Genomic DNA, 23093 nt, shown 5'->3' on the forward strand with positions numbered 1-23093 from the left:
ACAATTGAAAAACAGTTGCTAGGTAAAAGAATTAGTTTTCAAGAATTATATTTAATTTAAAAACACTAATATCAGCTCTCGCAAATCATGACTAGTGTTATACTTAGATAAAATAAATGCTCAGCTCTCACGCGCTCACTTACTTATAAAAGTACCTTTGAAAATCAATATAAAACTCATTAATCCTAAATAGCTCTTGCAGACTTTAGAACTAACGCTCAGTTTTAATTATCCGGCCTACACCTCAACTCTCGTCAATGCTGGTTTATGCCTTTGGAACTGTTATCAAGTTTTTTTTTTTTTTTTTTAATAAACGAACTGTTATCAAATGTATTTACGACATTATTCACTTAATTTCAAATTCATCTATGATATTGTTCGATTTGTTTTGGACACCACATCTTTTATTCAAAACCTTAAGAAATTAAGTATACAAGTTCTTTTATTTGTATGTTGTTTAAAATCCACATTTTTATTCAATGTAGAATTTTTTAACTCACAATTTTTCTTCCACGTACTCACAACTACAGGACACACTATCTGACCACCAAGATCATGAAGAAAATAAGATCATTACATTGAACTACGAACAATCATATAAAAAGATTTTGACAAAACATCTTCACCCAAAATTCAGTATGAGTTATCATCTGATCGATTAGTCAACATATTATTTTTCATCCAAAGTAAGACTTCTAACTGACACTTAAAACACTAGCATATATTACCTACCTAATGTCATTCTAATCCTACAAAACACTAAATAGAGGGACAAATTTTATTAAAATTTTGTAATTTCACAAATTTTAATGTAACTATCCTAAATTTCAAGGACAAATTTGAACATTTACATATGAAATAAAATTACACAAATTTCAACACACTGAAATCAAACAGCCCTCTAAAACAGCAAAGCAACCTCCTGGAGAAAATAATGGGTTTTGTCCTTATTTAAAAAATCAGGATCAAGATTAAACCACATAAGGAAAAAAAACTTAAGTGATTGTTGATATAGATGTATATATCTAGGAAACAAACAATAACTCAATTTATGTTGAGAAGCCAACACATATGATTACGTGCCCAAAATTTAGCATCTTACATAGCCATGTGTCTCACATAACTCAAACTCATATTTTCATCACATAAGCATTTTGTCACTATATACTTTTCAACCATGCAAAAGACCCTAAGTTTTAAGTTTCATTTGCATTCAAAGAACAATATCTTTTCTATTGAAATACATTTATCTTAGAAAGAGTAGTTGTGTTGTGTCACAGTTTGGTGAAAAAATAATAAAAAACAGTTTGATATGGCAACTCGTAGGTATGCTTTTGGAAGAGCTGATGAGGCTACACATCCAGATTCTATTAGAGCTACCATAGCTGAATTTGCTTCTACTTTCATCTTTGTCTTTGCTGGAGAAGGCTCTGGCCTTGCTTTGGGTTTGTACATACTCATAACTAATGTATCCTTGTTGCATATACTATAACTAACTAGCATGCCTCATACACTTCAAAAAATGGTTATCGTTAAGTATATTACTAGTTATATGGACTAACATAATTATGAGACATAATCTTCTCATTTTCACCTATAAAACCTTTTTTTAGCTTTATTTTAGTCTCTTTAAAATTATACTAATATGTTGTTAAACTATCAAAATTTCGTCAAAAAAAAAAAGTTTGGTGATCAGACATTGTTGAGTATGTCTTAATAGTCCATATTTGAGGAACTTAAATTAAAAGCGGTCACGAGACCTAAATTGGTAGGGACATCGTATTTGATAGTAGGGTCTAGTATTCAAATTAGAATTTGGCTTAAGAAATTTAAGTTAAAATTCTAGCCACTTGACTACCTGATCAATTTCCTTTTAAATGGTCTATTATATAGATTAATTCTAACACGATATTCAAATTAGAATTTGGATTAGGTCTAATTTCAGTGCTACAAAATTGGTTTATAAGACTGAGATTATGCACCCCTTACAAGAACTAGGATTAGTGTTATTTATTGATGGGATCAAAAGCATATGTAAACTCTTTGATTTTTAAGCTTATGTTAATCTAACTTTATTAATAATTTTATCTAAATCTAATAGTACATGCAAGCTATGACTCTATGGTAGTTAGAATTTGTGCTTCTTTTTGGTGCACGAATGTCTATATTATTAAAGTATGCTACATGGTGATTTTTGTGCATTGTTTCTCTTTGTTACACAGTTAAGATTTACCAAGATTCAGCATTCTCAGCTGGTGAACTGTTGGCAGTTGCACTTGCACATGCATTTGCTCTATTTGCTGCTGTGTCTTCTAGCATGCATGTATCTGGTGGCCATGTCAACCCAGCAGTGACATTTGGTGCTCTCGTAGGTGGCAGGATCTCTGTGCTTCGTGCTGTCTACTATTGGATTGCTCAACTTCTTGGTGCTATTGTGGCTGCTCTCTTGCTTAGGCTTGTCACTAATAATATGGTAAACATTTTCCTTATGTGTATCATGTTTCTATTTGAATTGAGTTATTTAAATTTATATATTCTCATAAGTACTTATAAGACTGTTCAACTTGATCAAAAAGTGGAAAACTGACATGTATTATGGCAGTTTATTGCACCGATACTTCATAATTAAAGGCGTGTTTGATATCTGACACGTGTCAAATGATAACACGGACACCACAAATTGAAGGCGACAGAAGTAGAAGTAGAAGCGTGTTTGATATCTGACATGTGTCAAATGATAACACTGACACTACAGATTAAAGGCATGTCACGTGTCCGACACATGTCAGTGTCTGATAATTGACACATGTCTGATACCTATCTACACCGACACTTTAGATTATACACATGTCATGTTAGTATGCACACAGTTGTCTGACGCATGTCATTATCCAACATTGACACTTTAGATTAAAAGTACGTCACCGTGTTAGTATTTACAAATGTGGTTATTACTTGTGTTGACATGTCAGTGTGGTGTCAATTTCTCATGGTATCGATGCTTTATAGATATCTAGCACTAATTGAAACGGATTTTCACTAAAAAGCTGATATGGTTTTGTGATTGTTGTTGACTATAGAGACCAGCAGGGTTTCATGTGGGACATGGTATAGGAGCAGGGCATGGACTTATACTTGAGATTATCATGACATTTGGGCTAATGTACACAGTATATGCAACAGCAATTGATCCCAAAAGAGGTACTAATGGTGCCCTTGCACCTTTGGCAATTGGACTTATTGTTGGTGCAAATATCCTTGTTGGTGGACCATTTGATGGTGCATGCATGAACCCTGCTCTTGCTTTTGGTCCTTCTTTGGTGGGTTGGAGATGGCATTACCACTGGATCTTCTGGGTTGGTCCATTCATTGGTGCAGCATTGGCAGCACTGATATATGAATATATTGTGATCCCAACTGAGCCACCTCATGCACACCAGCCTCTGGCTCCTGAAGATTACTAGTTAATTACTTTTGTCTGTCAATGTGTGTGTTATTAGTTTCTTTTGTTGTTCATTAATATATAAGGGTATGTTTGTTTTATTGTATCATTTTGTTTGTAACGCTTTTCTGGTTTTGTTTTCATTGAGCTACTGCCTATATGCATTTTTAATTTTCAACTGTTTTTGAGCTTATGTGTAGCTGTGTTGTATTATGTGATGCAAATATTGAATAAAATGAGATAACTGGAAATATATTCAAGAATACTTGTGTGTTTAAACATAGAAGAGAGGGATTAGTCCCCCTCCAACACTGATTTCTTAGTCGAGTAGTTAGAAAGCAAAGATAAGGCAATTTAGTTCTCATCCTCTGCGAGCCTAGGAGCTGCCAAAGAAAAGTCAGCCTAAACCTCTCAACGCCCCCCCCCCCCCCCCAAGTCCGGGGCAAAGGTTACGCTCCCTAGGTTCCCCTTTTCCCCCCTTGATTTCATGTTTTTCTGTCTTCTTTTGTGGATTCCAACTGAATTGTTATCTTTCTCGCCTTCCGCGCGGTTTCTTGGCTCAAGATATCATGATTCCCCCATTAGTCTGACTGCTCTTTCTCTCAAGCGAAATGCTTCTCAGGACAAAGGGCAGAAGGAAAGGTAGCTCGTGATTCTCGTCTCGATCTTCTCAAAAGAAGGATCATATCCTTCATATCCTTCACAGAAGGAAGAGATAGAATCCAGCTTTTGTTCCTTATCAGAAGTGCAAGTTCCCTCCTGGATCTTAGTTATATTATTATATAATATTACCTCTGTCCCTAATTATAAGACCTTGTTTGACCACTGCACGTATGCCAATGCACAATTTTGATCACTAATATCTTTAATTGTCTATTAGTAAAAATTATAAAAATTCAATATCTTGAAAATACTCATAAAAACAAACTGAACAAGATCTTATATGCTAATATTTACATTTATATATTATTAAAAAAATACGGTCAAAACAAGGTAAATGAATAGTATATTTTTGTCAAACATGGTCATATAATTAGGGACGTATAATTAGGGACGGATGTAGTAATAAATATTATTCTCTCCTTCACATTCCTATTGGGAGAAGTTTTATCGCTTCGCACCTTTAGAGCTAAAAAAAGCTCCATACTTTCCCGTTCTGCTTGCTCCTTTAGCTCATCAATGCCTTTATGCGAAAAGCTTTCCCTTCGCTTCGAGTATCCAATTGAACAAAATGTAGCTCAGTAGATAGGAACTGTGTATACGCATACGCCAGGTACGTCAAACATAAGTACCCGTACCTAAGTCTTAAATCATTTCGTTGGTGGTTTTCTGAGTGTATCCTTTATCTAATTATTTTATAATCAAAGTAAACATATTCTAAAACCAAACAATAGAAACATAACAAACATTAACTAATAAGTGTGTAAAACATGACTTTGTTGGAATTTGAAAATTTTAGTATTTGTATTTCACTAAAGTACAACTTTCATCTTAGTAAATATGAATGTTATTTATTACAACAACAATAGAGGGAAACTCTTCAACAAACACTATACATCTATACTTTGTTTTTGCTTGTAAAATCTGGCAACCCAAGGAGCAAGTTTAGTGTCATGAGGTGTCCTAGGATTGACAGAATAATAATCAGACCAAAAACAAGGATTGAGTTTATCAGCAAACTTTTTGTCAGCATAAAGGCAAAATGGTAGCCAATTTTCTCCTCCATTCATTCTTCTCTTCCTTTCCCTTGGATAAGCTAAGGGTGCTTGTACATACCTTCAATTATGTCATCACCATTTAGCAATATAGCAAATGAAAATGAGACGTTCATTCATGTCCTATAGTTCTATAGAGCAGCACTTTAAGACTTAAATACAGTTTTAGTCCCACGATTATGGTCCTCTTATTTTTAAACTTCTAAATTTAGTCCTCTAATTTTTCAAAATGTTCAACATTTTTCTACCTATGCATTCAGTAATCTCCTATTGTCTAAGCAACTTGTTTTTAAGGCGAAAATGGATATAGAGTTGAGGGCAACACAATTTCCATTTCTAGCATGCAAGCTAAAACAAAAAACAATAATAATAAATAAATAAATAAATAAAAATAAAAAATACCTTATGCCATCTACAACTGCATCCCAACAGAAGTGAGTATGACCAAACACATGACAAGAAGATGCATCCCTCCTTCCCTGAGCACCATGTATGGACCTTATTCGATCTTCAAGAAAATCTGAACCAATTATTTTTGGAAGCTTTGGATAGAATAACATCCTCTTTTCTGGACAAAGCTCTTGCCTGTGAAGAACAAACATATTCTTTATCTCTTGAAGTAACACAACCACTAGGGAGTATTCTTTCACTATCCCCGTGGAACTCCACAGTTCCCACGGGGATCAATCAACGTTACAAAAAATTATCAAATATTATTTTAATAAAATGCTCGGAGACGAAGTCTCCGTGGGGCGGGGCATAAAATGTCGTCCCCATCCCCAAACTTCCCTCGGAGTCGGGGGGGACTTTCTCACACATCCCCATTTCCGCGGGGAAAAATTCTCCGCCATCGGATCCCCAAACAGGGCAATCCCCACGGGAATCCCCATTTACAGATACAATTGACATCCCTATACCACACAGAATGGTAAATTGAAAAATAATGCATTTTAGTGTTTATGAGAAGTTATTTATATATATCTTTCAATTGACAGATTTTCATCATATCATGCCTTATGTGGCACTTTTCATTATATATTGGTGTCCGTGAACCATATCTGTCACCAAGTATACTTAGCCTCATTTTAGAAATTAGGAACACCGTTACCTTTTCTCCGAAGAAAAAACATGTACTCCATCCGGCTTTACTTATAAGCAAAAAAAACCAAATCTGGTGCCCTCAAATATAAGCAAAAGCCATCAAATTCAACTCTATTTGATGTTTATTTTCTTTCAATTCTCTTATTTTCCGAGATGAGTATATAGTCTCAATACAAAATGTGATGATTATTTTAGTAGAGGATATTTTAGTGATTGTCACTTTTAAAAAAAAAAACAAAAAAACAAAACAAAACCATTAAACTAACTTCTTAATATGTGTGAAGTTAGGTAATTTTGCTTATAGATAAAGCCAGAGAGAGTAACAAGCAGTTAGCTCCGTACTTTCTAACAAGTTTCTGGCAAATAACCAATAAATTCTGAAGTTGGAACTGACAAATAGCTGCAATTTGAATGACAGTTTAATTACCTGGGAACAAAGTGGGAAAAGGTAATGATGTGATCACATGTCTTCTGAATATCCTTTATCGCATCCATTTGTTTATCATTGAGAGCGTCAAAATATAAAGAGAGGGAGATATCTCCATTTGAAAGTCCATTGGGCCATGTACATGCATAGAAGTCCTTACATGCCTAAGTAAAAAATAAATAAAAATAAGAAAGCATATGTGAGAATCCATGTAACTAAATTACAGATATTACAGATAGAAGATATCTCAGATTTTGGGTTGGACCTAACTCAACCCTATAAAACTGACTTGTAATGTGATGGATGTTTTCCACTAATAAACTCATTTTCAGACCATATTTAATCCAACGTGCGACTCTTAACTCACCGCTCACATCTAGGACTAGAGCACGATCCAAGTGGCCTAATAGTTGATGACCCAATAGATTTTGAATAGGCTTTGATGCCATCTTTGAATTTGAGTTGGACTTAGGCATGGCAATAAAATCCATATCCGCGGGTACCCACCCAAACCATACCCGCTTTGACGGGGAAAATCCGAGTTGACTGGGTTTGGGTTCCGGTTTGGGTTTTTCCCGATTTCAAAAGATGGGTTTGGGGTGGGTAATGGGTTATGGGTACATTGATACCCACCCCGAATCCGTCCCCGAACCCGCCCCGCTTATACTAAAAATTAGATTTTACCTCTTTTAAATTAGAAACGCTTAAACAATCTCTTAAATTACGTTCATATATTTATTTTTTATTTTAATTTGAGTATTAAACAAAACATTTTCTCTTTTTTTTTTCTTTATTTAAAAAAATATTGTTGAGAGAAAATAATTTTGGACATTTAACTTTTTTTTTAATAAAAAAAATACTAAAATATAATCTAAATTCATGTGGAAAGAGGCGTAATGGGGATACCCGATCCCCGTTGGGTATGGGTTTGGGGTTATCATTTTTATCCCTGCTCGAATTTGGGATGGGTTTGGGGAAACTCGAACTTTATGGATTTGGGTTTGGGGAGGGCAAAACCCGTCCCCGCCCCGCCCCATTGCCATGCCTAGTTGGACTTAACTCATTCCTACAAAATCAGCTTGTAAGGTGAGTGATGTCTCCCACAGTCCCACTTATAAATTCATTTTCAGACGATATCTTAATACAGTGTGCGGCTTTGAACAATAATATTATACAGAGCTATAAATTCTAGGATTTACAGTTACCCTAACTATGGTAGTTACATAGAATTTCACATTAACTCTAACAACAGGTAAAGGTAAAGATTTATATGAAGATTGAAATATGCACAGTACATGTCAGTAGTTATACTTCCTTGTGTAATCACAGCTAGTTAGCCAAGTAATTAAAAGTTCTATGAACACTACCAATGTGATATACTATATATATGTTAAAGTTCCTGTTAATTGTAGCAGAACACTTAGCTTACATAGATGCCATTATGGCCTGTTGGGTTTTTGTATATTGGCTACATTTTGCAAAAACATCTTTTAGCCAAGTGTTGAGACATATGTGCATACATCATGTGTTGAGACAGATGTACGTACACATTGGAACAACACCTGCGTGATCTGACTGCGCGCCAACTAGCGTTATTGTTTTATATTCAATCTTTTGAAGATTTGCTGGAAGAATTATTTCGTGGTAACTTATACAACAAGGCGCATGTGGTGTATTAGTCTCTGAAGGCAGCCGAACCCTAGTTCTATTTTCTAAAGGAATAATAACTTTAGAAAATATATTTATGCATTTCAAAAATATAACTATGAATTTCGAAAATATGTCTGTTGCTGCCGCAATTCTAGAAGACCTAATTCTGACTTGAAGCCCAAGCTATTTTACTGCTATAAATACGAAGACAAGCATATGGTTTCAAGTATCTAAAACCGTGTTCTTACAAAGCGTGTGTCTTAGGGTTTTAGAGTGTTAATTGTGAGCCTTTCTTGTATCTCATTGATGCAAGCTTAGGACCTGAGTTTATTGAGTTGTAATCGTGAACTTCTCCTAAGCTTTGAAGTACGGAGTTAGTTCTAGAGTTGTGTGTGATTTGCTCGTAAGCTTTTAAGCAAGAGTAAATCTTAGTTTCATAGGAGAGTGTCTCCACCATTGGTTCTCATTGTATTGATAACAACGCTGTCTGTGTTGTTAAGAGGGAATTGAGACGGGGTCTCATATCTAGGAGTTTCTAGGTAGAAGTTGCATTGGGTAGGGATTAAGTGAGGAGTTGTAAATGGGTGAGTTTAGCTTCGAATTAATACTGCTGATAGTGGACTCCATTCCTGGATTGGTATCCCCAGAGTAGGTGACGTTGCACTAAACTGGGTTAACAACTCTCTTGTGTTATTTATTTTACTGTCTTTGTTATTTGTGTTCTGTGTAAAGACAAGTGTTGATACACCTTGTTCAACACCTGTCTACTGCGTGACAGACAAGTGTTGACACACTTTGCGCAACACCTGTCTACTGTGTGCCAGGAATTTCATGGCCAATCACATATTATTGCATCATTTCTCTAACTATCTCACTTTCTCTAGTATCCCTGACACTTTTAGGGATCAGTCCAACTGGCAGAATTTTATCGCAGCCTAAATAAAAATTAGGCTTGTATGGAAGCATCAATCAGAAGTCAAGGATCAACTGGCGCAAAAGATTATGTTGTTACTTGTTTAAGGAGTTATGTAAGACTGTGATAACTGGTTCAGCATATTGGTGCCCAACAATTGCCAAACCAGCACAAGCATTGTATTTTCATACAATAGTAGGCAACATTTTTAGGATCTTTATATTCTACTTACTGTTACATAATTGACAACACCCTCTATGTTTGAAATCACACATATATATTGCACAACAAAAATTAGCATAAAGTTTGTATGCAGATAGTCCTTAATCAAGCACCATGGGAAATTAAGCGCATAATCAGACCACCAATCAACGTTTTTTGAATGGCTTACTAGGAGTTTAAGAGAATAGTCACCATCTCCAAAGACGGGATGCGATAGCCTGTTATGTCCTTCTCTTTGTCAAAGCTCTGCGAGAAAAGCAGATTGGAGATTTAAATGAAGTGCTTTAAAGAAACAGTTTGGATCCAATCCAACACATGGTATGAAAGATTAAGGAGCTAGAAACTGACACTACAAAAGTAATCACCTCATGGTACCAAGAGAACAAAGGAATGATTCCTAATGCACCCACAACCATCGGGTTTGTCTCGACTCCAATTCTCTTACATGCATCAAGTAACTTGTTAAACTTTTCAAGAGAATCAACCTGGAGAAAAAATAGCAAAATCTTTCTCAGAATACAAGGTACTGCAACAAAAATTATGGGAAAGACGATAGAAGCAAGTCTAGTGTCTAATATCATGTATAGCAAAACAGACAGACATGCACTAAGGGTATGTTTGATTGACTTATTTGAATTTTTCTACTGTCAAAAGCATTTTTTAGACTGTTTGGGAGGGCTTATGGAAACAGATTATGACACGTCCATAAGTTGTTTTAAGCTTATTTACATAAGCTCTCCAGGATAGCAGATAGCTAATGAAAAAGTTTATAAATTATATGAAAATAGTTTGACTTTAAATTATCTTGTTATATAAATAGCTTATTTAAACTATACTATAAATGTATAACTAAGCAGTTTATCCAAACATGACCAAGTTTTTTTTTTTTTTGTGACAACCTAAGTTATATGTAATTTCAGGTTAAATTTTACCCAACAGAAAATCAGGATTCAGTGTAAAATATGAGGAAAATAGACCTAAAATAATGTTCATGGAATTAATGAAATATTATCATACAGCTTAACAAACATTTCCTTATTCATTTAGTTGTTCTGTCGGAAGCTGCTTTGATAGAAACCATGATCTGCCGACACCATTCAGATAAATAAAGTCACTAATCTATAACTCAAGTTGATACCTTGAGTTTGCAGCTTCCCAGTTTAAAAATTAACAAATTATAAGGCGTTAGGTCAAGAGCTAATTTTTTAGAATAAACCACTACACAACCAAAGCCATATTTAATGAACAAGCTAGAATACATAAGCTTTTCAGAACCAAATTAAAAGCATCTATCATAAAACAATGGTTGCATAACTAATTGACATGGCAAATAAGTTTAACGGGATACGGCCGCAATTGTCTACTGATGCAAGTCATATACACTCATTGTGTCTCAAACTATAATACAAATATACAATCATGAACCGTGAGAAGAAGGTTACAGCCATCAACTTATCTATGCATTAGGTGTCAACAAGAATCAGTTATCCTAGAAGTTTTAGTTGTTAGGTGGAGGCACAGTCATAGTTTTTACTTTTTAGAATAAACCCTCAACCCAATCCTCCAAAGATAAAGGTGCTACCAGCAAATTAGTCTTTTTAAAACTGTTGTCACCAAATTAGTACCTCAAAGACTAAAGTAAAAGTATCACATATTTCACCAAATTTGTCTCTCCAAGATACAAAATTGTCACCAAATTAATTCTTTTTTGCATCATTTAAGTCCTCCATATGGATGCATTGGGCAACAATTATGTATCTTTGGGGAACTAGATGAAAATACTATAAAGCACAAGCACTAACACAATGAAACTTTAATCTTTAAGGAACTAATGGTGTTAAGAAGAATAATAAATTGAAAGCTTTTAAATCGCAGCAAAGATTGCAGTCAAATGTAGCTAATGTAGCCTTATTGCGGCCACATTGTGATAGTGGAGACATCAATAACCTTGATGTCAAGGGCCAAATCGCAAACAAATCAATATATTTAAAACCATGGACGATACCGTGATTTTCAATAGACTTAATTGAGGGTTTACTCTAATGTTATGCCTAAAAGCTACGTGTCAAATAATCTACATAAAGCATGAATATGGACATCATGATTAGTGTACAATAACCTTACATAATTTTGTCCCTCGCGTCGACTCCAAAGGTCATGATTACCAGGAACATAGAAAACATGCTCAAATCTTTCTCTCAAAAGAGACATTGTCACAATAAACATGTTATACGTCTCAGCAACATCACCAGCAACAATAAGTACATCATCCTTATAATTCACAGTTGACAAACACTCCACCCACTTCAAATTCTCATCATAATCAGTATGCAAATCCGAAACTACGAAAACACGCAACCCATCAGAGTTTCCTAAAGCCGAAGACAATATTTGTGGCCTACCACCAAGATCAAACCTTTTCATTCCATAACTGCAACTAACACTAACTTGTTTAGAGAAACATGAAGATTGATGATTATGAGGCTGTTGAGACAGTGTTAGAGAAAAAGGGCTAAACCTCACCACCATCAGCACAACCAAAAATCTCTAACCTACAATGATTCAAATTCAAGAAAAAAGTGCAACCAAGTTAAACAAATTGCAAAAGGGTAGTTGAAAATTGGAACTTAACAAACATCATAATTGAAAATTATGTTCAAGATTGGAACTTGAGTGAATACATTGAAAACATCGAAGAATATACTCAGAATCAAAACAAAACTAAATCAGAGTTGAAATAGAATTGTTCAAAAAAAAAAGAGTTGAGATAGAATACAAAAAAAAAAAGGTACCTTTTTGTATATTGAACAATGATTTTGCGATAAATTACTCAAATTAATGATAATTTATCATGGGTCATGAATAAAATATGATTTTGAGAGGAGTAATTTGTATTAATTGCATACAAGATTGAAGAGCAAACCTTGAACCAGACATTATCCGTATATTATTGAAAACCAAGATTAATTGTTGTGTATTTTTATTGAACACTTTTTTTTTCCAAGCCTAATGTTAGAAAATTCATCTTAAATGTGAATAAGTGAAGTGTCTGGATTCGAACTTGGCTCTGCATGTATAGTGCGATGTCCTTATCAATTGAGCTAAATTCACATAAACACAAGATCCATATATTATTAAACAGTTTTATGATATAAAATCTCAATCCAACATTAATACATTATTGAACAATGTAACATTACACCACATGACCAAAAATACTCTACTATTTTATATAGAAAAAATTTGATCAGGAGGGAAGAACATATCTCGTGTATCTCACAAGTTATCCTATAGAATATAGATATCATTCATTATTAAATGATAAATGATGGTGAAAACATCATACCACTTTCAAAAATAATTGCAACACTTTTTAATAAGCTAGTGATATGATGTTTTATTGAATACTTTTTAATCTTGATTAAGAATGAAATGCTATAGCATCTTTTTGTCAAAAACAAAAATGTAATATTTAAATATTCCTAACAAAATATTTTAAAAAAACAACAAATCAAAATTTTGAGGTTTGGTTATTTGAAGCTCTAGGCGAAGGGCTGTGTTACCCTTGTTCAAGGTTGGCCTCGCTGACCGGCCACTATTTATATCCACGAACTAAATTCAATAGTGTTGAAATAGAATAGCGTGTTAAAAGTCTCACATTCTACAAGAGATGATCATAATATATATTTATAAGTGAAGATAATTTTTACCTACAAGTCAATTTTTTAAGATTGCATTATTTTCCACCTAAAATTCTAAATGGATCCATATAAAAGATAAAGAACATAAAAATCTGAAATCGTATATACAACGAGTTATCCTACTTATAGAGCTAATTGTGCTAATTAACATCTTAACTTCTAAACCAACTTATTAACCTAAGTAACACAATATATTGTACTATTATTATGCAACAGAAAACATAAAAATAGCCATGGTTGGTGTGTGCAAGTTTTCTACAATCCTTGGCATGAGTCAAAAAATAAAAATAAATAAACCTCCACATGTCAAATTCCAGCAACTTGCAAGTAGTTATCCTTTGTTTGTCAACCTCGGATTTTCAGTTCTTGATCTGTATACTGACAATGTGTACATTGACATTGTGTTTCCCATCATCATGATAATAAAACTTATAAAAATAAAAATTAAAAAAACTCAATGGCATTGTGTGTACACAATTTTTTTGTCCATGTTATTTTTCATACTTAAATATAGTTTTCGTCTCATAGATTTCATAAATGTTTGATTTTGATCTTTAAGTTTCAATTATTCGATTTTAACTCCCATGAATTTCACAATTGCCCAATTTTCACCCCTTATTCTCCACAATTTCTCAATTTTAACTCACATATTTCAATTGCTCAATTTTGTCCCATAAATTTACCCCTTTTGTATTTTCTGGTCCTGCATTGACTTTTTATTATTTTTTTCACGAAAGTTGACTTTTTGATTAAAAATTGCTTACATGACATTTTCAATATAGAAATGTATTAAATATATAAATGAAAATTTGTTTTTAATGTAAATAGTTTCTAAAATTAGAAAAAATTATATATACTCAAAAATTCATATCACCAAAGAGAACTTAGATAAAAAAAATTGAATTTATTGAAAATCTTCAATTTCAAATAATTTTTTTTTTTATAAATTTAAGGGATTTAGTTGCCTCACTCCTATAATTTAAAATCTCGAGTTTCTAATTGACGATATCCTTATCCATTGTTGGTATAGCTCCATATCATTATTTAAAAGATGTCATATGCTTTTGGTTTGTCCCAAGCTCATTAGTCATCACACAAAATGGTTGATGTAATGCAAAAACTTTTTTTTATTACTTTTTTTTTATAACTTTTAATGCAAAAATTTTATTGCACCGTCAATGGGTATGAAAGTTATCCCCGTAACTGTGATTGGGGGACTGAAATCATTTGATGTTACAACTGACCCCGAATCAGATTAGGTAGTCCAGTGGACCGGATGGTGGTGAAAATAAAATAAAAAAGGGTCATGCTAACCGGTGCCCCCGGGGCACTGGTTAAGGAAACCAAAAAAGGAAATTTTAAAATTAAAAATAACACTTTTTAGACTTTCTTGGCGTTGACTGCACAAACTTCAATAAAAATATGATTTCCTATTTAGCACTGTTTTAAAATTTGATTTCCTATTTTATATTTTTATCTACATATCTTCTAGTTACATTCACAACCAGTCAGATGTATTTTTATACAGTATCTAATACATAAAGATTTGTGAATTTGGAATGTTCAAATAATTCTAGATGGAGAATATTGGTAGGATAGGATAATTATGATTGGTTTATATTTAACCATGAGAGTTTTCTATGATCAAAGACCGATAAAGAATAAAGATGATTTTCAATGTGTTTCAAGTGTGAAACTAAGAATGAAATTTATGGTTCGGGTGATGAAAGTTAAGTGTCAAAATTCTAGAGAATAAAGTTTAATATGTCTCCGGCTTCCAAATAAGACAGTTTTCTTTGTATTGCGTATGCGAGTCCTCAACTTAGCATACTCAATTAAAGTCACTTTATATAGAATGCTACGACATGTCATATGTGCGGATCAAGACCCTAGATTTTCGCACACGTGAATGGAACATGCAAATTGCACGTACGCGGGAGCATAATTCACACACACGAGTGTGAACATGCAAATTGTGCATACACGAGAGCACGCGCGCACGTAACTTGACTAGAAAATATAATTTCTTTAAGAGAAATGTGTCTTTAAGGATATTGCAATGAACAAGAGGGCTAATTTGGGGAAAAAGGTTAAATCATGTTAGCCATTAATCACTACTAAACAATAATACCAAATTCTAATCTTTATCAAGTGAAGCAGAGCAAATAAAGTCAAATCAAGCACCATTAAAAAAATATAATATTCTTCATTAGCCAAATACTTCTTTATAACCAACAACTTTGCCAAATACACTTCATCTTGATGTACCAAAACCCAAGTGTGTAATGTTCAACAAAATATGCTTGAAAAAATAGCCAAGCATAAAATCAACATATATTAACTAGTATCAAAACAAAATTCACAAAAAATATGCTTCACCAAAATATACTTTGCCAAAATATGCTTTGTTATAGAACTTTATTTGTGAATTTTGTTTTGATACTAACTAGTTATTGTTGGAATATTTTATGATATTCCAATAATTTTATGTGGGCAAATATCTTTATATAATTATATTAGCTATTTATCAATTGGGAGCCTTAATTGATTAAGTGATCAAATAAAGTTAAAAGGCTAATTAGATTTCTATTTAGAATTAATTAAGTAATTAATTAATTGGATATGGGCTCAATATGAGTGGATGTCAGGATGGCCCATTTCGGAATAATGGGAACCCTAATTGGCCATCACACTATATATAGGCTATGGTCCCCAATATACAGCAAATAATCTCTTCTCCCCATCTGAAGAGAATTCAAGGCATTAGGGTACCGGTTGAGGAAGAACCACAAGCCAACGGATGCTCGTCGTTCGTCTCTCTCTTTGTGTTTCAGGATTGCTACCGAGAGACTCTGCGGTTAGTTCATCTAATGAATTCATCATCCAGGTATTCCTATTACTATTACTATAATCTTTATAAATCAACATGTCGTAGATCCTGTTTAAAGATACATGCTCCTATGTTTATTTGGCTTCCACACTAAAGTAAGATTATGGTTTTAATCTTTGTTATTGAGAGCATGTTATATGATTAAATTATTAAATTAATTCCAACAAGTGGTATCAGAGCAGGTCTTCATGTTTGTTTTATTGAGATTATTTGCGGTTTGTGTATAAACCTTGTTGATGATGAATTATATTTTCTTTTATTTCGATCGAACTTGTATTTTGGCGTTCAACAAGTTATTCTCTTTCTGGATCGCAAAGTCAAATCATTCTTTGTTGTTATATGAAATCAATTTGTGATTACTATTATATAAAGAATTGATTTTGTATATAAAGAAATTTATTCTGCTTGCTTTCATATGAAAGTTCTTTAAAGGATGGTTTATTTAATTTCCATATTCATGGCCAGCGCTAGATTACTTGGCTAAAGTTCTTTACTTTATTCATAATTTGTGGCAACTTAATTTGCACTATTGTTTGTTACTGTCAATTCATTATTAGATTGAATAAGGCCCGTGACGAATAAAGTTTTTGTTTTAATCTAGTCTGATTTCAAATTTGGTTCGGTATATAAGATGCAGTTATTTGTATATTTGCGGACTATATGTATCTGCAATATTCAGTTTTTTGTCAAATATAAAAGATTTGATCCTTTGGTGTATATATATATATTTGACTTGCAAAGAGTTTTATAATAGTAATTTTTCATTCATTCAATTTGAGTATTCAGTGATTTTAATTTCTTGGTAATGATTAAGATCAATTACGGGACTGTTTGGAAAATATAGTTTTTTTTATGAATTTGGATTAAGTTTTCTAATTTCCAAATCAAATGTTTTAGCTTGACTCAGGTAAAGTTTGTTACATAAAATAAGGATTTATATTTGATTTGAAATTATAAATTGATTCGCATTAGTCTTATACTTAAAGTTGTATTTTGAGAAATAAGGCATATAAAGATTTGATAAATATATATATTTGGTTATTATATATATGTATTTTAATTTTATTTTTTTAAATCAATTACATTTGAATAGCAATTAATAAGGATTCTCAAAATACTTTGATCATATTTGATATGCACAGAAATTAAAGCTTTGATTCTTTAAAATTTTGGGAAAATATAGATTCTATAATTATTTTGTTTATTTATAGAATATAAAGTTTTGGTTTCCTTCTGTTTTGGAAAACACAAGTATAAAATTTTCATTCATTTATTTAAAGAATCATTTAGTATATGTGAATCAATTGTAGCATGAATATTTTTGAAATATATAAGGATTTAATTTTAATTGAAATTAAATATTTGGTTTATAGCATGATTATGATGTTTAAGTTTATTATTATTAAGCTTCCACAATAATTTTTCTTTTATCATGCTTTTCGGATATATTTCATGCTAATTTAATTTGCTTGTGAGTCTGTTCTCACGTTAAGGGATGTCAATTAATCTTATGATTATCAGGTGGCATCATAAAGAAATATGGTCTACATTTTGTGGGTAGTACCTTGTAATTTTAAGACTTTTCCCATTTGATTTAATAAATTGTCAGGTGATTTTGAATGAGTTGGTTGAAACAACAAGTTGCAAAAGTAACCTCTGTTGCGTAGATTTGATTCAGTTAGAATCACATAAGGATGTATAAAATTATTCATGCAAACTATTTTGGTCTACCAAAAGATAGACACAGTTCGGTCGAATAATTACATACATATATATATTCAATTTATTAAATTGTCTAGTAATTTTGATTGAGTTTGTCGAAGCAAAAAAGTTGCCTAAAGCAACCTCCGGTGCGTAGACTAGATTCAATTGAAATTATAAAAGATGTAGTATGAGATTATTCATGCGAGCTGTTACGGTCGGCCAAAAGGAAGACGTGCAGTTTGACCGAATAATTACATACCTGTGATGGTAAATGTGTGGTGATTATAAAGTTATTTACCATGTGGATAATAGGATGCCAAAAGGTGACTATTATTTGACAAGACTTATCACCAATGTTTGATCATTGCAATTGAGAGTACCGTTTGCAGTTAATTCTTACAATCAAAAGATTGAGAATTGATAGTGCGCTTGGTATCTTGTTTGTCTTATAATTTACAAATAAAGAAGTGCACGTCTCTATATTAATTTATTGACGTGCCTAATAAAGTCGTGTTAGTGTAGATCCATACAAGTATTTAGTGGATTACATTCACACTTATAATTGTAAACATGTGACGATTATAAGGATTTATTGTTTGTCAATATTGACCGTCAGTGTTTGATCATTGTCATGAAATACCACTAGCAATTGATGTTATTTTCTAAGGCATTGACATCAATGGTGCACTAGGTATTTTAGTGAGTAATTGTTTGTTCTCTATAAACTGATATAGTTTATGTATCTGCAAAATCATGTTAGAATTTTAATTTTTTGGTTCTCTATAAATTCTAGAGCTTAGGAATAAAGGAAGAACAATGTGTTCTTGGATCTAAACTTATGTAAAGATGGAGAAACTCAAATTCTCTCACTATTCGGTAACTTTAAAGTGAGACTCAAGTATAAAAAGCGAGTATACTCCGAATGAAATAGGTCATAATCATAAAGTTTTGAATTCCAGAGACATTTGAGGTATTATTTAAGATGACATAATTTTTGTCATGTTTTCTTTGCTTAAATTAAAGTGTTTCTAAAGCAATAAAGCGAAAAAAAATAAGCTCTCGTCAGAGAGATAATATTTCATTCAGATTATTAAGCAAAGAAAATCTCAAGAGCACATTAGGTAACTATTTAATCTTGCTAAAGCGATATAATTTTGACAATCAAGTTACTTTGTCGAAAATTTAGCATATAGTGTTCTATTTGCACAATTAGTCTTATAACTATTAAAGTTAGAAATGATTCTTTAATAGAATCATTTTACAAAGTGTGCAATAAAGAAACAGTTGAAGCAAGAGAAAATAAAATAGTGCTCATTATGTAAATACCTCAAAGGATAAAGGCAAATAAAGAATAATAAGAAAATTTGATCTAAACTGACAAATTTCCAATGATGTTGAAAGACACATCAATCTGGCGGGGAAATAAGTCGGTGAAGATTGATGGTTTTTCAACTATTTGTTAGATTGTTGTTACTAAGTTATATTTGTATTTAAAAGACAATTTGGTGAATCATAATGTGAATTAAGTTTTGCTTTAATGTTATAAATTCTTTATTATTATTTTAAACGAGAGATTCAATTTGTCTTTTAAATTCAAATATTATTATAATCAATTCAGTTATGACTTGTGACAATTTATAATTGTTGAAAATCTTGAGAAATATAAACTTTGGTCCCAAGTTAAGGAACATTTTGAGACAAAAACTACAAGTCTCTTGAAGATATTGAGTTTGGGGGAGAGATATGGTAAAAGAACAAAATTGAGTGAGGAAGAATTGGTTCTAAATCAATTCATATAGTTACTATTTATATAGTTTGGGGGAGAGAAACATGTGGGAGTCTCTCATTCGTTATGTTCTAACTTTGTTTTTTTTTTATAAAGATACATGTTTTGTTAAAGTTTTCTGCAGAAATAAAGTTTGAGGTTATTATTATTATAACCGGTTCTGTATCTTTTGTGCAAATATTGAATTTGCAAACTTCAGTTTGATCTCACTAAAGTTTTCAGTTGGACCAGTTGGAAATAGGCACGATATAGAGATCACATTGCATGAAATTTCCATGTCACTCATCCATATCAGATCTATGTCGTCAAGTACATTGATGTGGTGGTCGTCAGGGTTCCGTCACGTTATACATCAGTGACGACAGCCGCGGTGGTCCCATTATTGATGTATGAGATGGACCAGATCGTAAGGTTGAAATCAAAAGATAAATAGCATTCGGATGCGCGCCTAAGGAATAATGATATAATTATTACGATATGTAGCCCAAGTGGGAGATTGTTGGAATATTTTATGATATTCCAATAATTTCAGGCTTAACTACACATTTAGTCCCTTACGTTTATTTTAGGTTTCAATTTGGTCCCTTACGTTTAAAAAGTATCAATTTGGTCCCTTACGTTTATTTTAGGTTTCAAGTTAGTCCTTTCCGTTAGTTTTGTCACTAACACCGTTTGAACAGTACACGTGTCAGCGTGTCCAAGTGCCACGTGTCAGTCCACATATGCAAATTGACTGCCACATGTGACAAAATTAACGGAAAGGACTAACTTAAAACCTAAAATAAACGTAAGGGACCAAATTGATACTTTTTAAACGTAAGGGACCAAATTGAAACCTAAAATAAACGTAAGGGACCAAATGTATAGTTAAACCATAATTTTATGTGGGCAAATATCTTTATATAATTATATTAGCTATTTATCAATTGGGAGCCTTAATTGATTAAGTGATCAAATAAAGTTAACAGGCTAATTAGATTTCTATTTAGAATTAATTAAGTAATTAATTAATTGGATATGGGCTCAATATGAGTGGATGTCAGGATGGTCCATTTCGGAATAATGGGAACCCTAATTGGCCATCACACTATATATAGGCTATGGTCCCCAATATACCGTACATGAGCAAATAATCTCTTCTCCCCATCTGAAGAGAATTCAAGGCATTAGGGTACCGGTTGAGGAAGAACCACAAGCCAACGGATGCTCGTCGTTCGTCTCTCTCTTTGTGTTTCAGGATTGTTACCGAGAGACTCTACGGTTAGTTCATCTAATGGATTCATCATCCAGGTATTCCTATTACTATTACTATAATCTTGATAAATCAACATGTCGTAGATCCTGTTTAAAGATACATGCTCCTATGTTTATTTGCCTTCCGCACTAAAGTAAGATTATGGTTTTAATCTTTGTTATTGAGAGCATGTTATATGATTAAATTATTAAATTAATTCCATCAGTTATTGATTGAAGAAAATAATAAAGGATAAAAAGTATAATAAAGTAATACAGTATATAGTAAATTACTACATTGTTATATCCGTGGAGCAGACAAGCTTGTCCATTATTATGATTCACCAAACCAAACCTAGCTCACTTATTGCTCTATAAATTGTAATTCACTCTTCCAACATTGGTCCATCCATTTTCATCATATATGTACTCTTCTGAGTTAACATTATTGATATCTATATCTTTGCTTTTTATCATTAATAATTATTTGAATTATATTGTAAGCCACCGGCCATGCTTTTTTCTTCTTCTTCTTCCTTTATACTTCTATTTCTTCAATTCTTTGATATAACCTAACCTTCTATGTCTATGGCAATTCAATATTCATATTTAGGTTGGAGCTTCAAGATATCCATGATGAAAGAGCTTGTTTTGTGTCTTCTTGTGTTATTGACTAATGCAAGTTCTTCGTATGCTCGTTTATTATTGAACACAACCCAAGAAGAAGTCGTCGAATTTAGAGAGCAACATAGAAGAGCCATGATTGCTAATGGACTTGGCCGGACACCCCCGATGGGGTAAGCATCTTTTTCTTCCTTTTTTTTCATGAAATTTTCCATCTATTGATTTTTTTTTGTTTTTTTGGTAAATCCTTTTATTGATTCTTTGAATGTACTAATAGAATATTTATGATCACCTATTGAAAAAAAATAGAATACTTATGATCTTCAATTAAATCATATAAGCTCTTTCCCTTGGGGGAACTTACTCTCTGGTCTCAAGTGTTTCGAGACACGAATTAAGTTGCAAATAGGTCGGCAAAGTTTGAAACCTCTATTGATCGTTCTACGCGGGAATTTTTATTTTAATCACAAAGTCGTTTTAGATTTTGTCGTGGTTGACTCTTCAGCTGTCGTTTTCCGTCGCAGTCTTTTGGGTTGCTAGCCCTTTTGTTAAAATAAAAATAATCATATAAGCTCTATAATCTACAATTAGTGATTGCTTGAACATTTTTGAGCTAATGGAGATATTGATATTGCACGAGGAAGAGCGAATTAGATTAAGTGCAGTCACCTGTGAGTATAGTCAGGTGCAGTCAATATTTCAGAATCGTTCAGATCTTAAGACAATATTTTTACTTTTTATTTAATATTAAATTTTAAGATTGAAATCTGGAACGTCAAATTTTGATCAGACAACTACAAACTTGCGATTGCACCAGTTTTTTCACCCCACTCGAACCCAAAATTTAGGGTTTGAGATGAGATAAATTATTCAACAATGTATTAAAACATGAGACATATATTTATAATTGATCAATGATCAATTCTAATAGTGTTGGAAGAAAATTAAATCACTGAGAGATGAATGTGCCTAATCAAATAATTTTGTTATGAACAAAAAAATAGATGAAGAAGATCTGTATCAAATCTTGATATCTTATTCTTTAGCACAAATCTATAAAATATTATCTTCCTATATGTTGGATGACACCATTTGTTATACTACATCCAAATTTCTTGGTCAAAAAATATACTATACATCCAAGTTGACTGCCACATGCAGGTTTGATGGTACCGATGTAGTTATACCGTTAATTAATGCAGGTTTCTTTTGTTCATTAAATGATGGTAGGAATGATCCCCTTTTAGTGATTGTCGTTGTCTTATATAAGTAAATTTGACTTTTTAAACTTATACTCCCTCCGTCCCAAAATATAAGGGAAAATTGGTCAACTAAAGTTGATGTATCTAGTCCAAATTTTTAACCAAATACATCAACTTTCTTTGACCAATTTTCCCTTATATTTTGGGACAGAGTAGTATATTATTCTCTCCGGCTTTAGTTATAAGTAAATTTTCACTTTTCAGATTCATTAAATAGTCAATGTATCTGGTCTATGGATCACATACATATTAGTTATTCAATGAATCTGAAAAGTGAAAATTTTCTTATAATTAAAGTCGGAGGGAGTAGTATATTTTAAGTAAAACGGTTAATCAATGTAATTTGTTTATTTTATATGTTGATCTTTCAAAAATCCTACTCTATATATTAATATGATATTTTAATTTTTCATATTCTAAGAT

General features: G+C 32.4%; 2 protein-coding genes across 3 annotated transcripts; one reads left to right on the forward strand and one right to left on the reverse strand.

Annotated features, from left to right (window-relative positions):
* The first annotated feature begins 1196 nt into the window (after positions 1-1196).
* Positions 1197-3534, forward strand: LOC123909496 (probable aquaporin TIP-type alpha). The gene is made up of 3 exons (XM_045960339.1): positions 1197-1445; positions 2223-2473; positions 3081-3534. The coding sequence occupies exons 1-3, from the start codon at positions 1313-1315 to the stop codon at positions 3462-3464; spliced, it is 768 nt and encodes a 255-aa protein (XP_045816295.1). The 5' UTR covers positions 1197-1312; the 3' UTR covers positions 3465-3534.
* Positions 3535-4887: 1353 nt separating this feature from the next.
* Positions 4888-12439, reverse strand: LOC123909495 (acyl-carrier-protein phosphodiesterase PptH-like). Of its 2 annotated transcripts, none has more exons than XM_045960338.1 (7): positions 12264-12439; positions 11595-12024; positions 9836-9955; positions 9663-9716; positions 6686-6849; positions 5560-5742; positions 4888-5218 (listed from the first exon to the last, which is right to left on the reverse strand). In XM_045960338.1, the coding sequence occupies exons 2-7, from the start codon at positions 11997-11999 to the stop codon at positions 4993-4995; spliced, it is 1152 nt and encodes a 383-aa protein (XP_045816294.1). In that variant the 5' UTR covers positions 12000-12024; positions 12264-12439; the 3' UTR covers positions 4888-4992. The 2 variants fall into 2 exon arrangements, with proteins under 2 accessions (XP_045816294.1, XP_045816293.1); XM_045960337.1 differs by lacking the exon at positions 12264-12439 and adding an exon at positions 12152-12209 and having other exon boundaries at positions 11595-12022.
* Positions 12440-23093: the final 10654 nt, after the last annotated feature.

This window comes from Trifolium pratense, linkage group LG2 (genome assembly GCF_020283565.1).
Source record: "Trifolium pratense cultivar HEN17-A07 linkage group LG2, ARS_RC_1.1, whole genome shotgun sequence".
In the NCBI taxonomy this organism is placed as follows: Eukaryota; Viridiplantae; Streptophyta; class Magnoliopsida; order Fabales; family Fabaceae; genus Trifolium; species Trifolium pratense.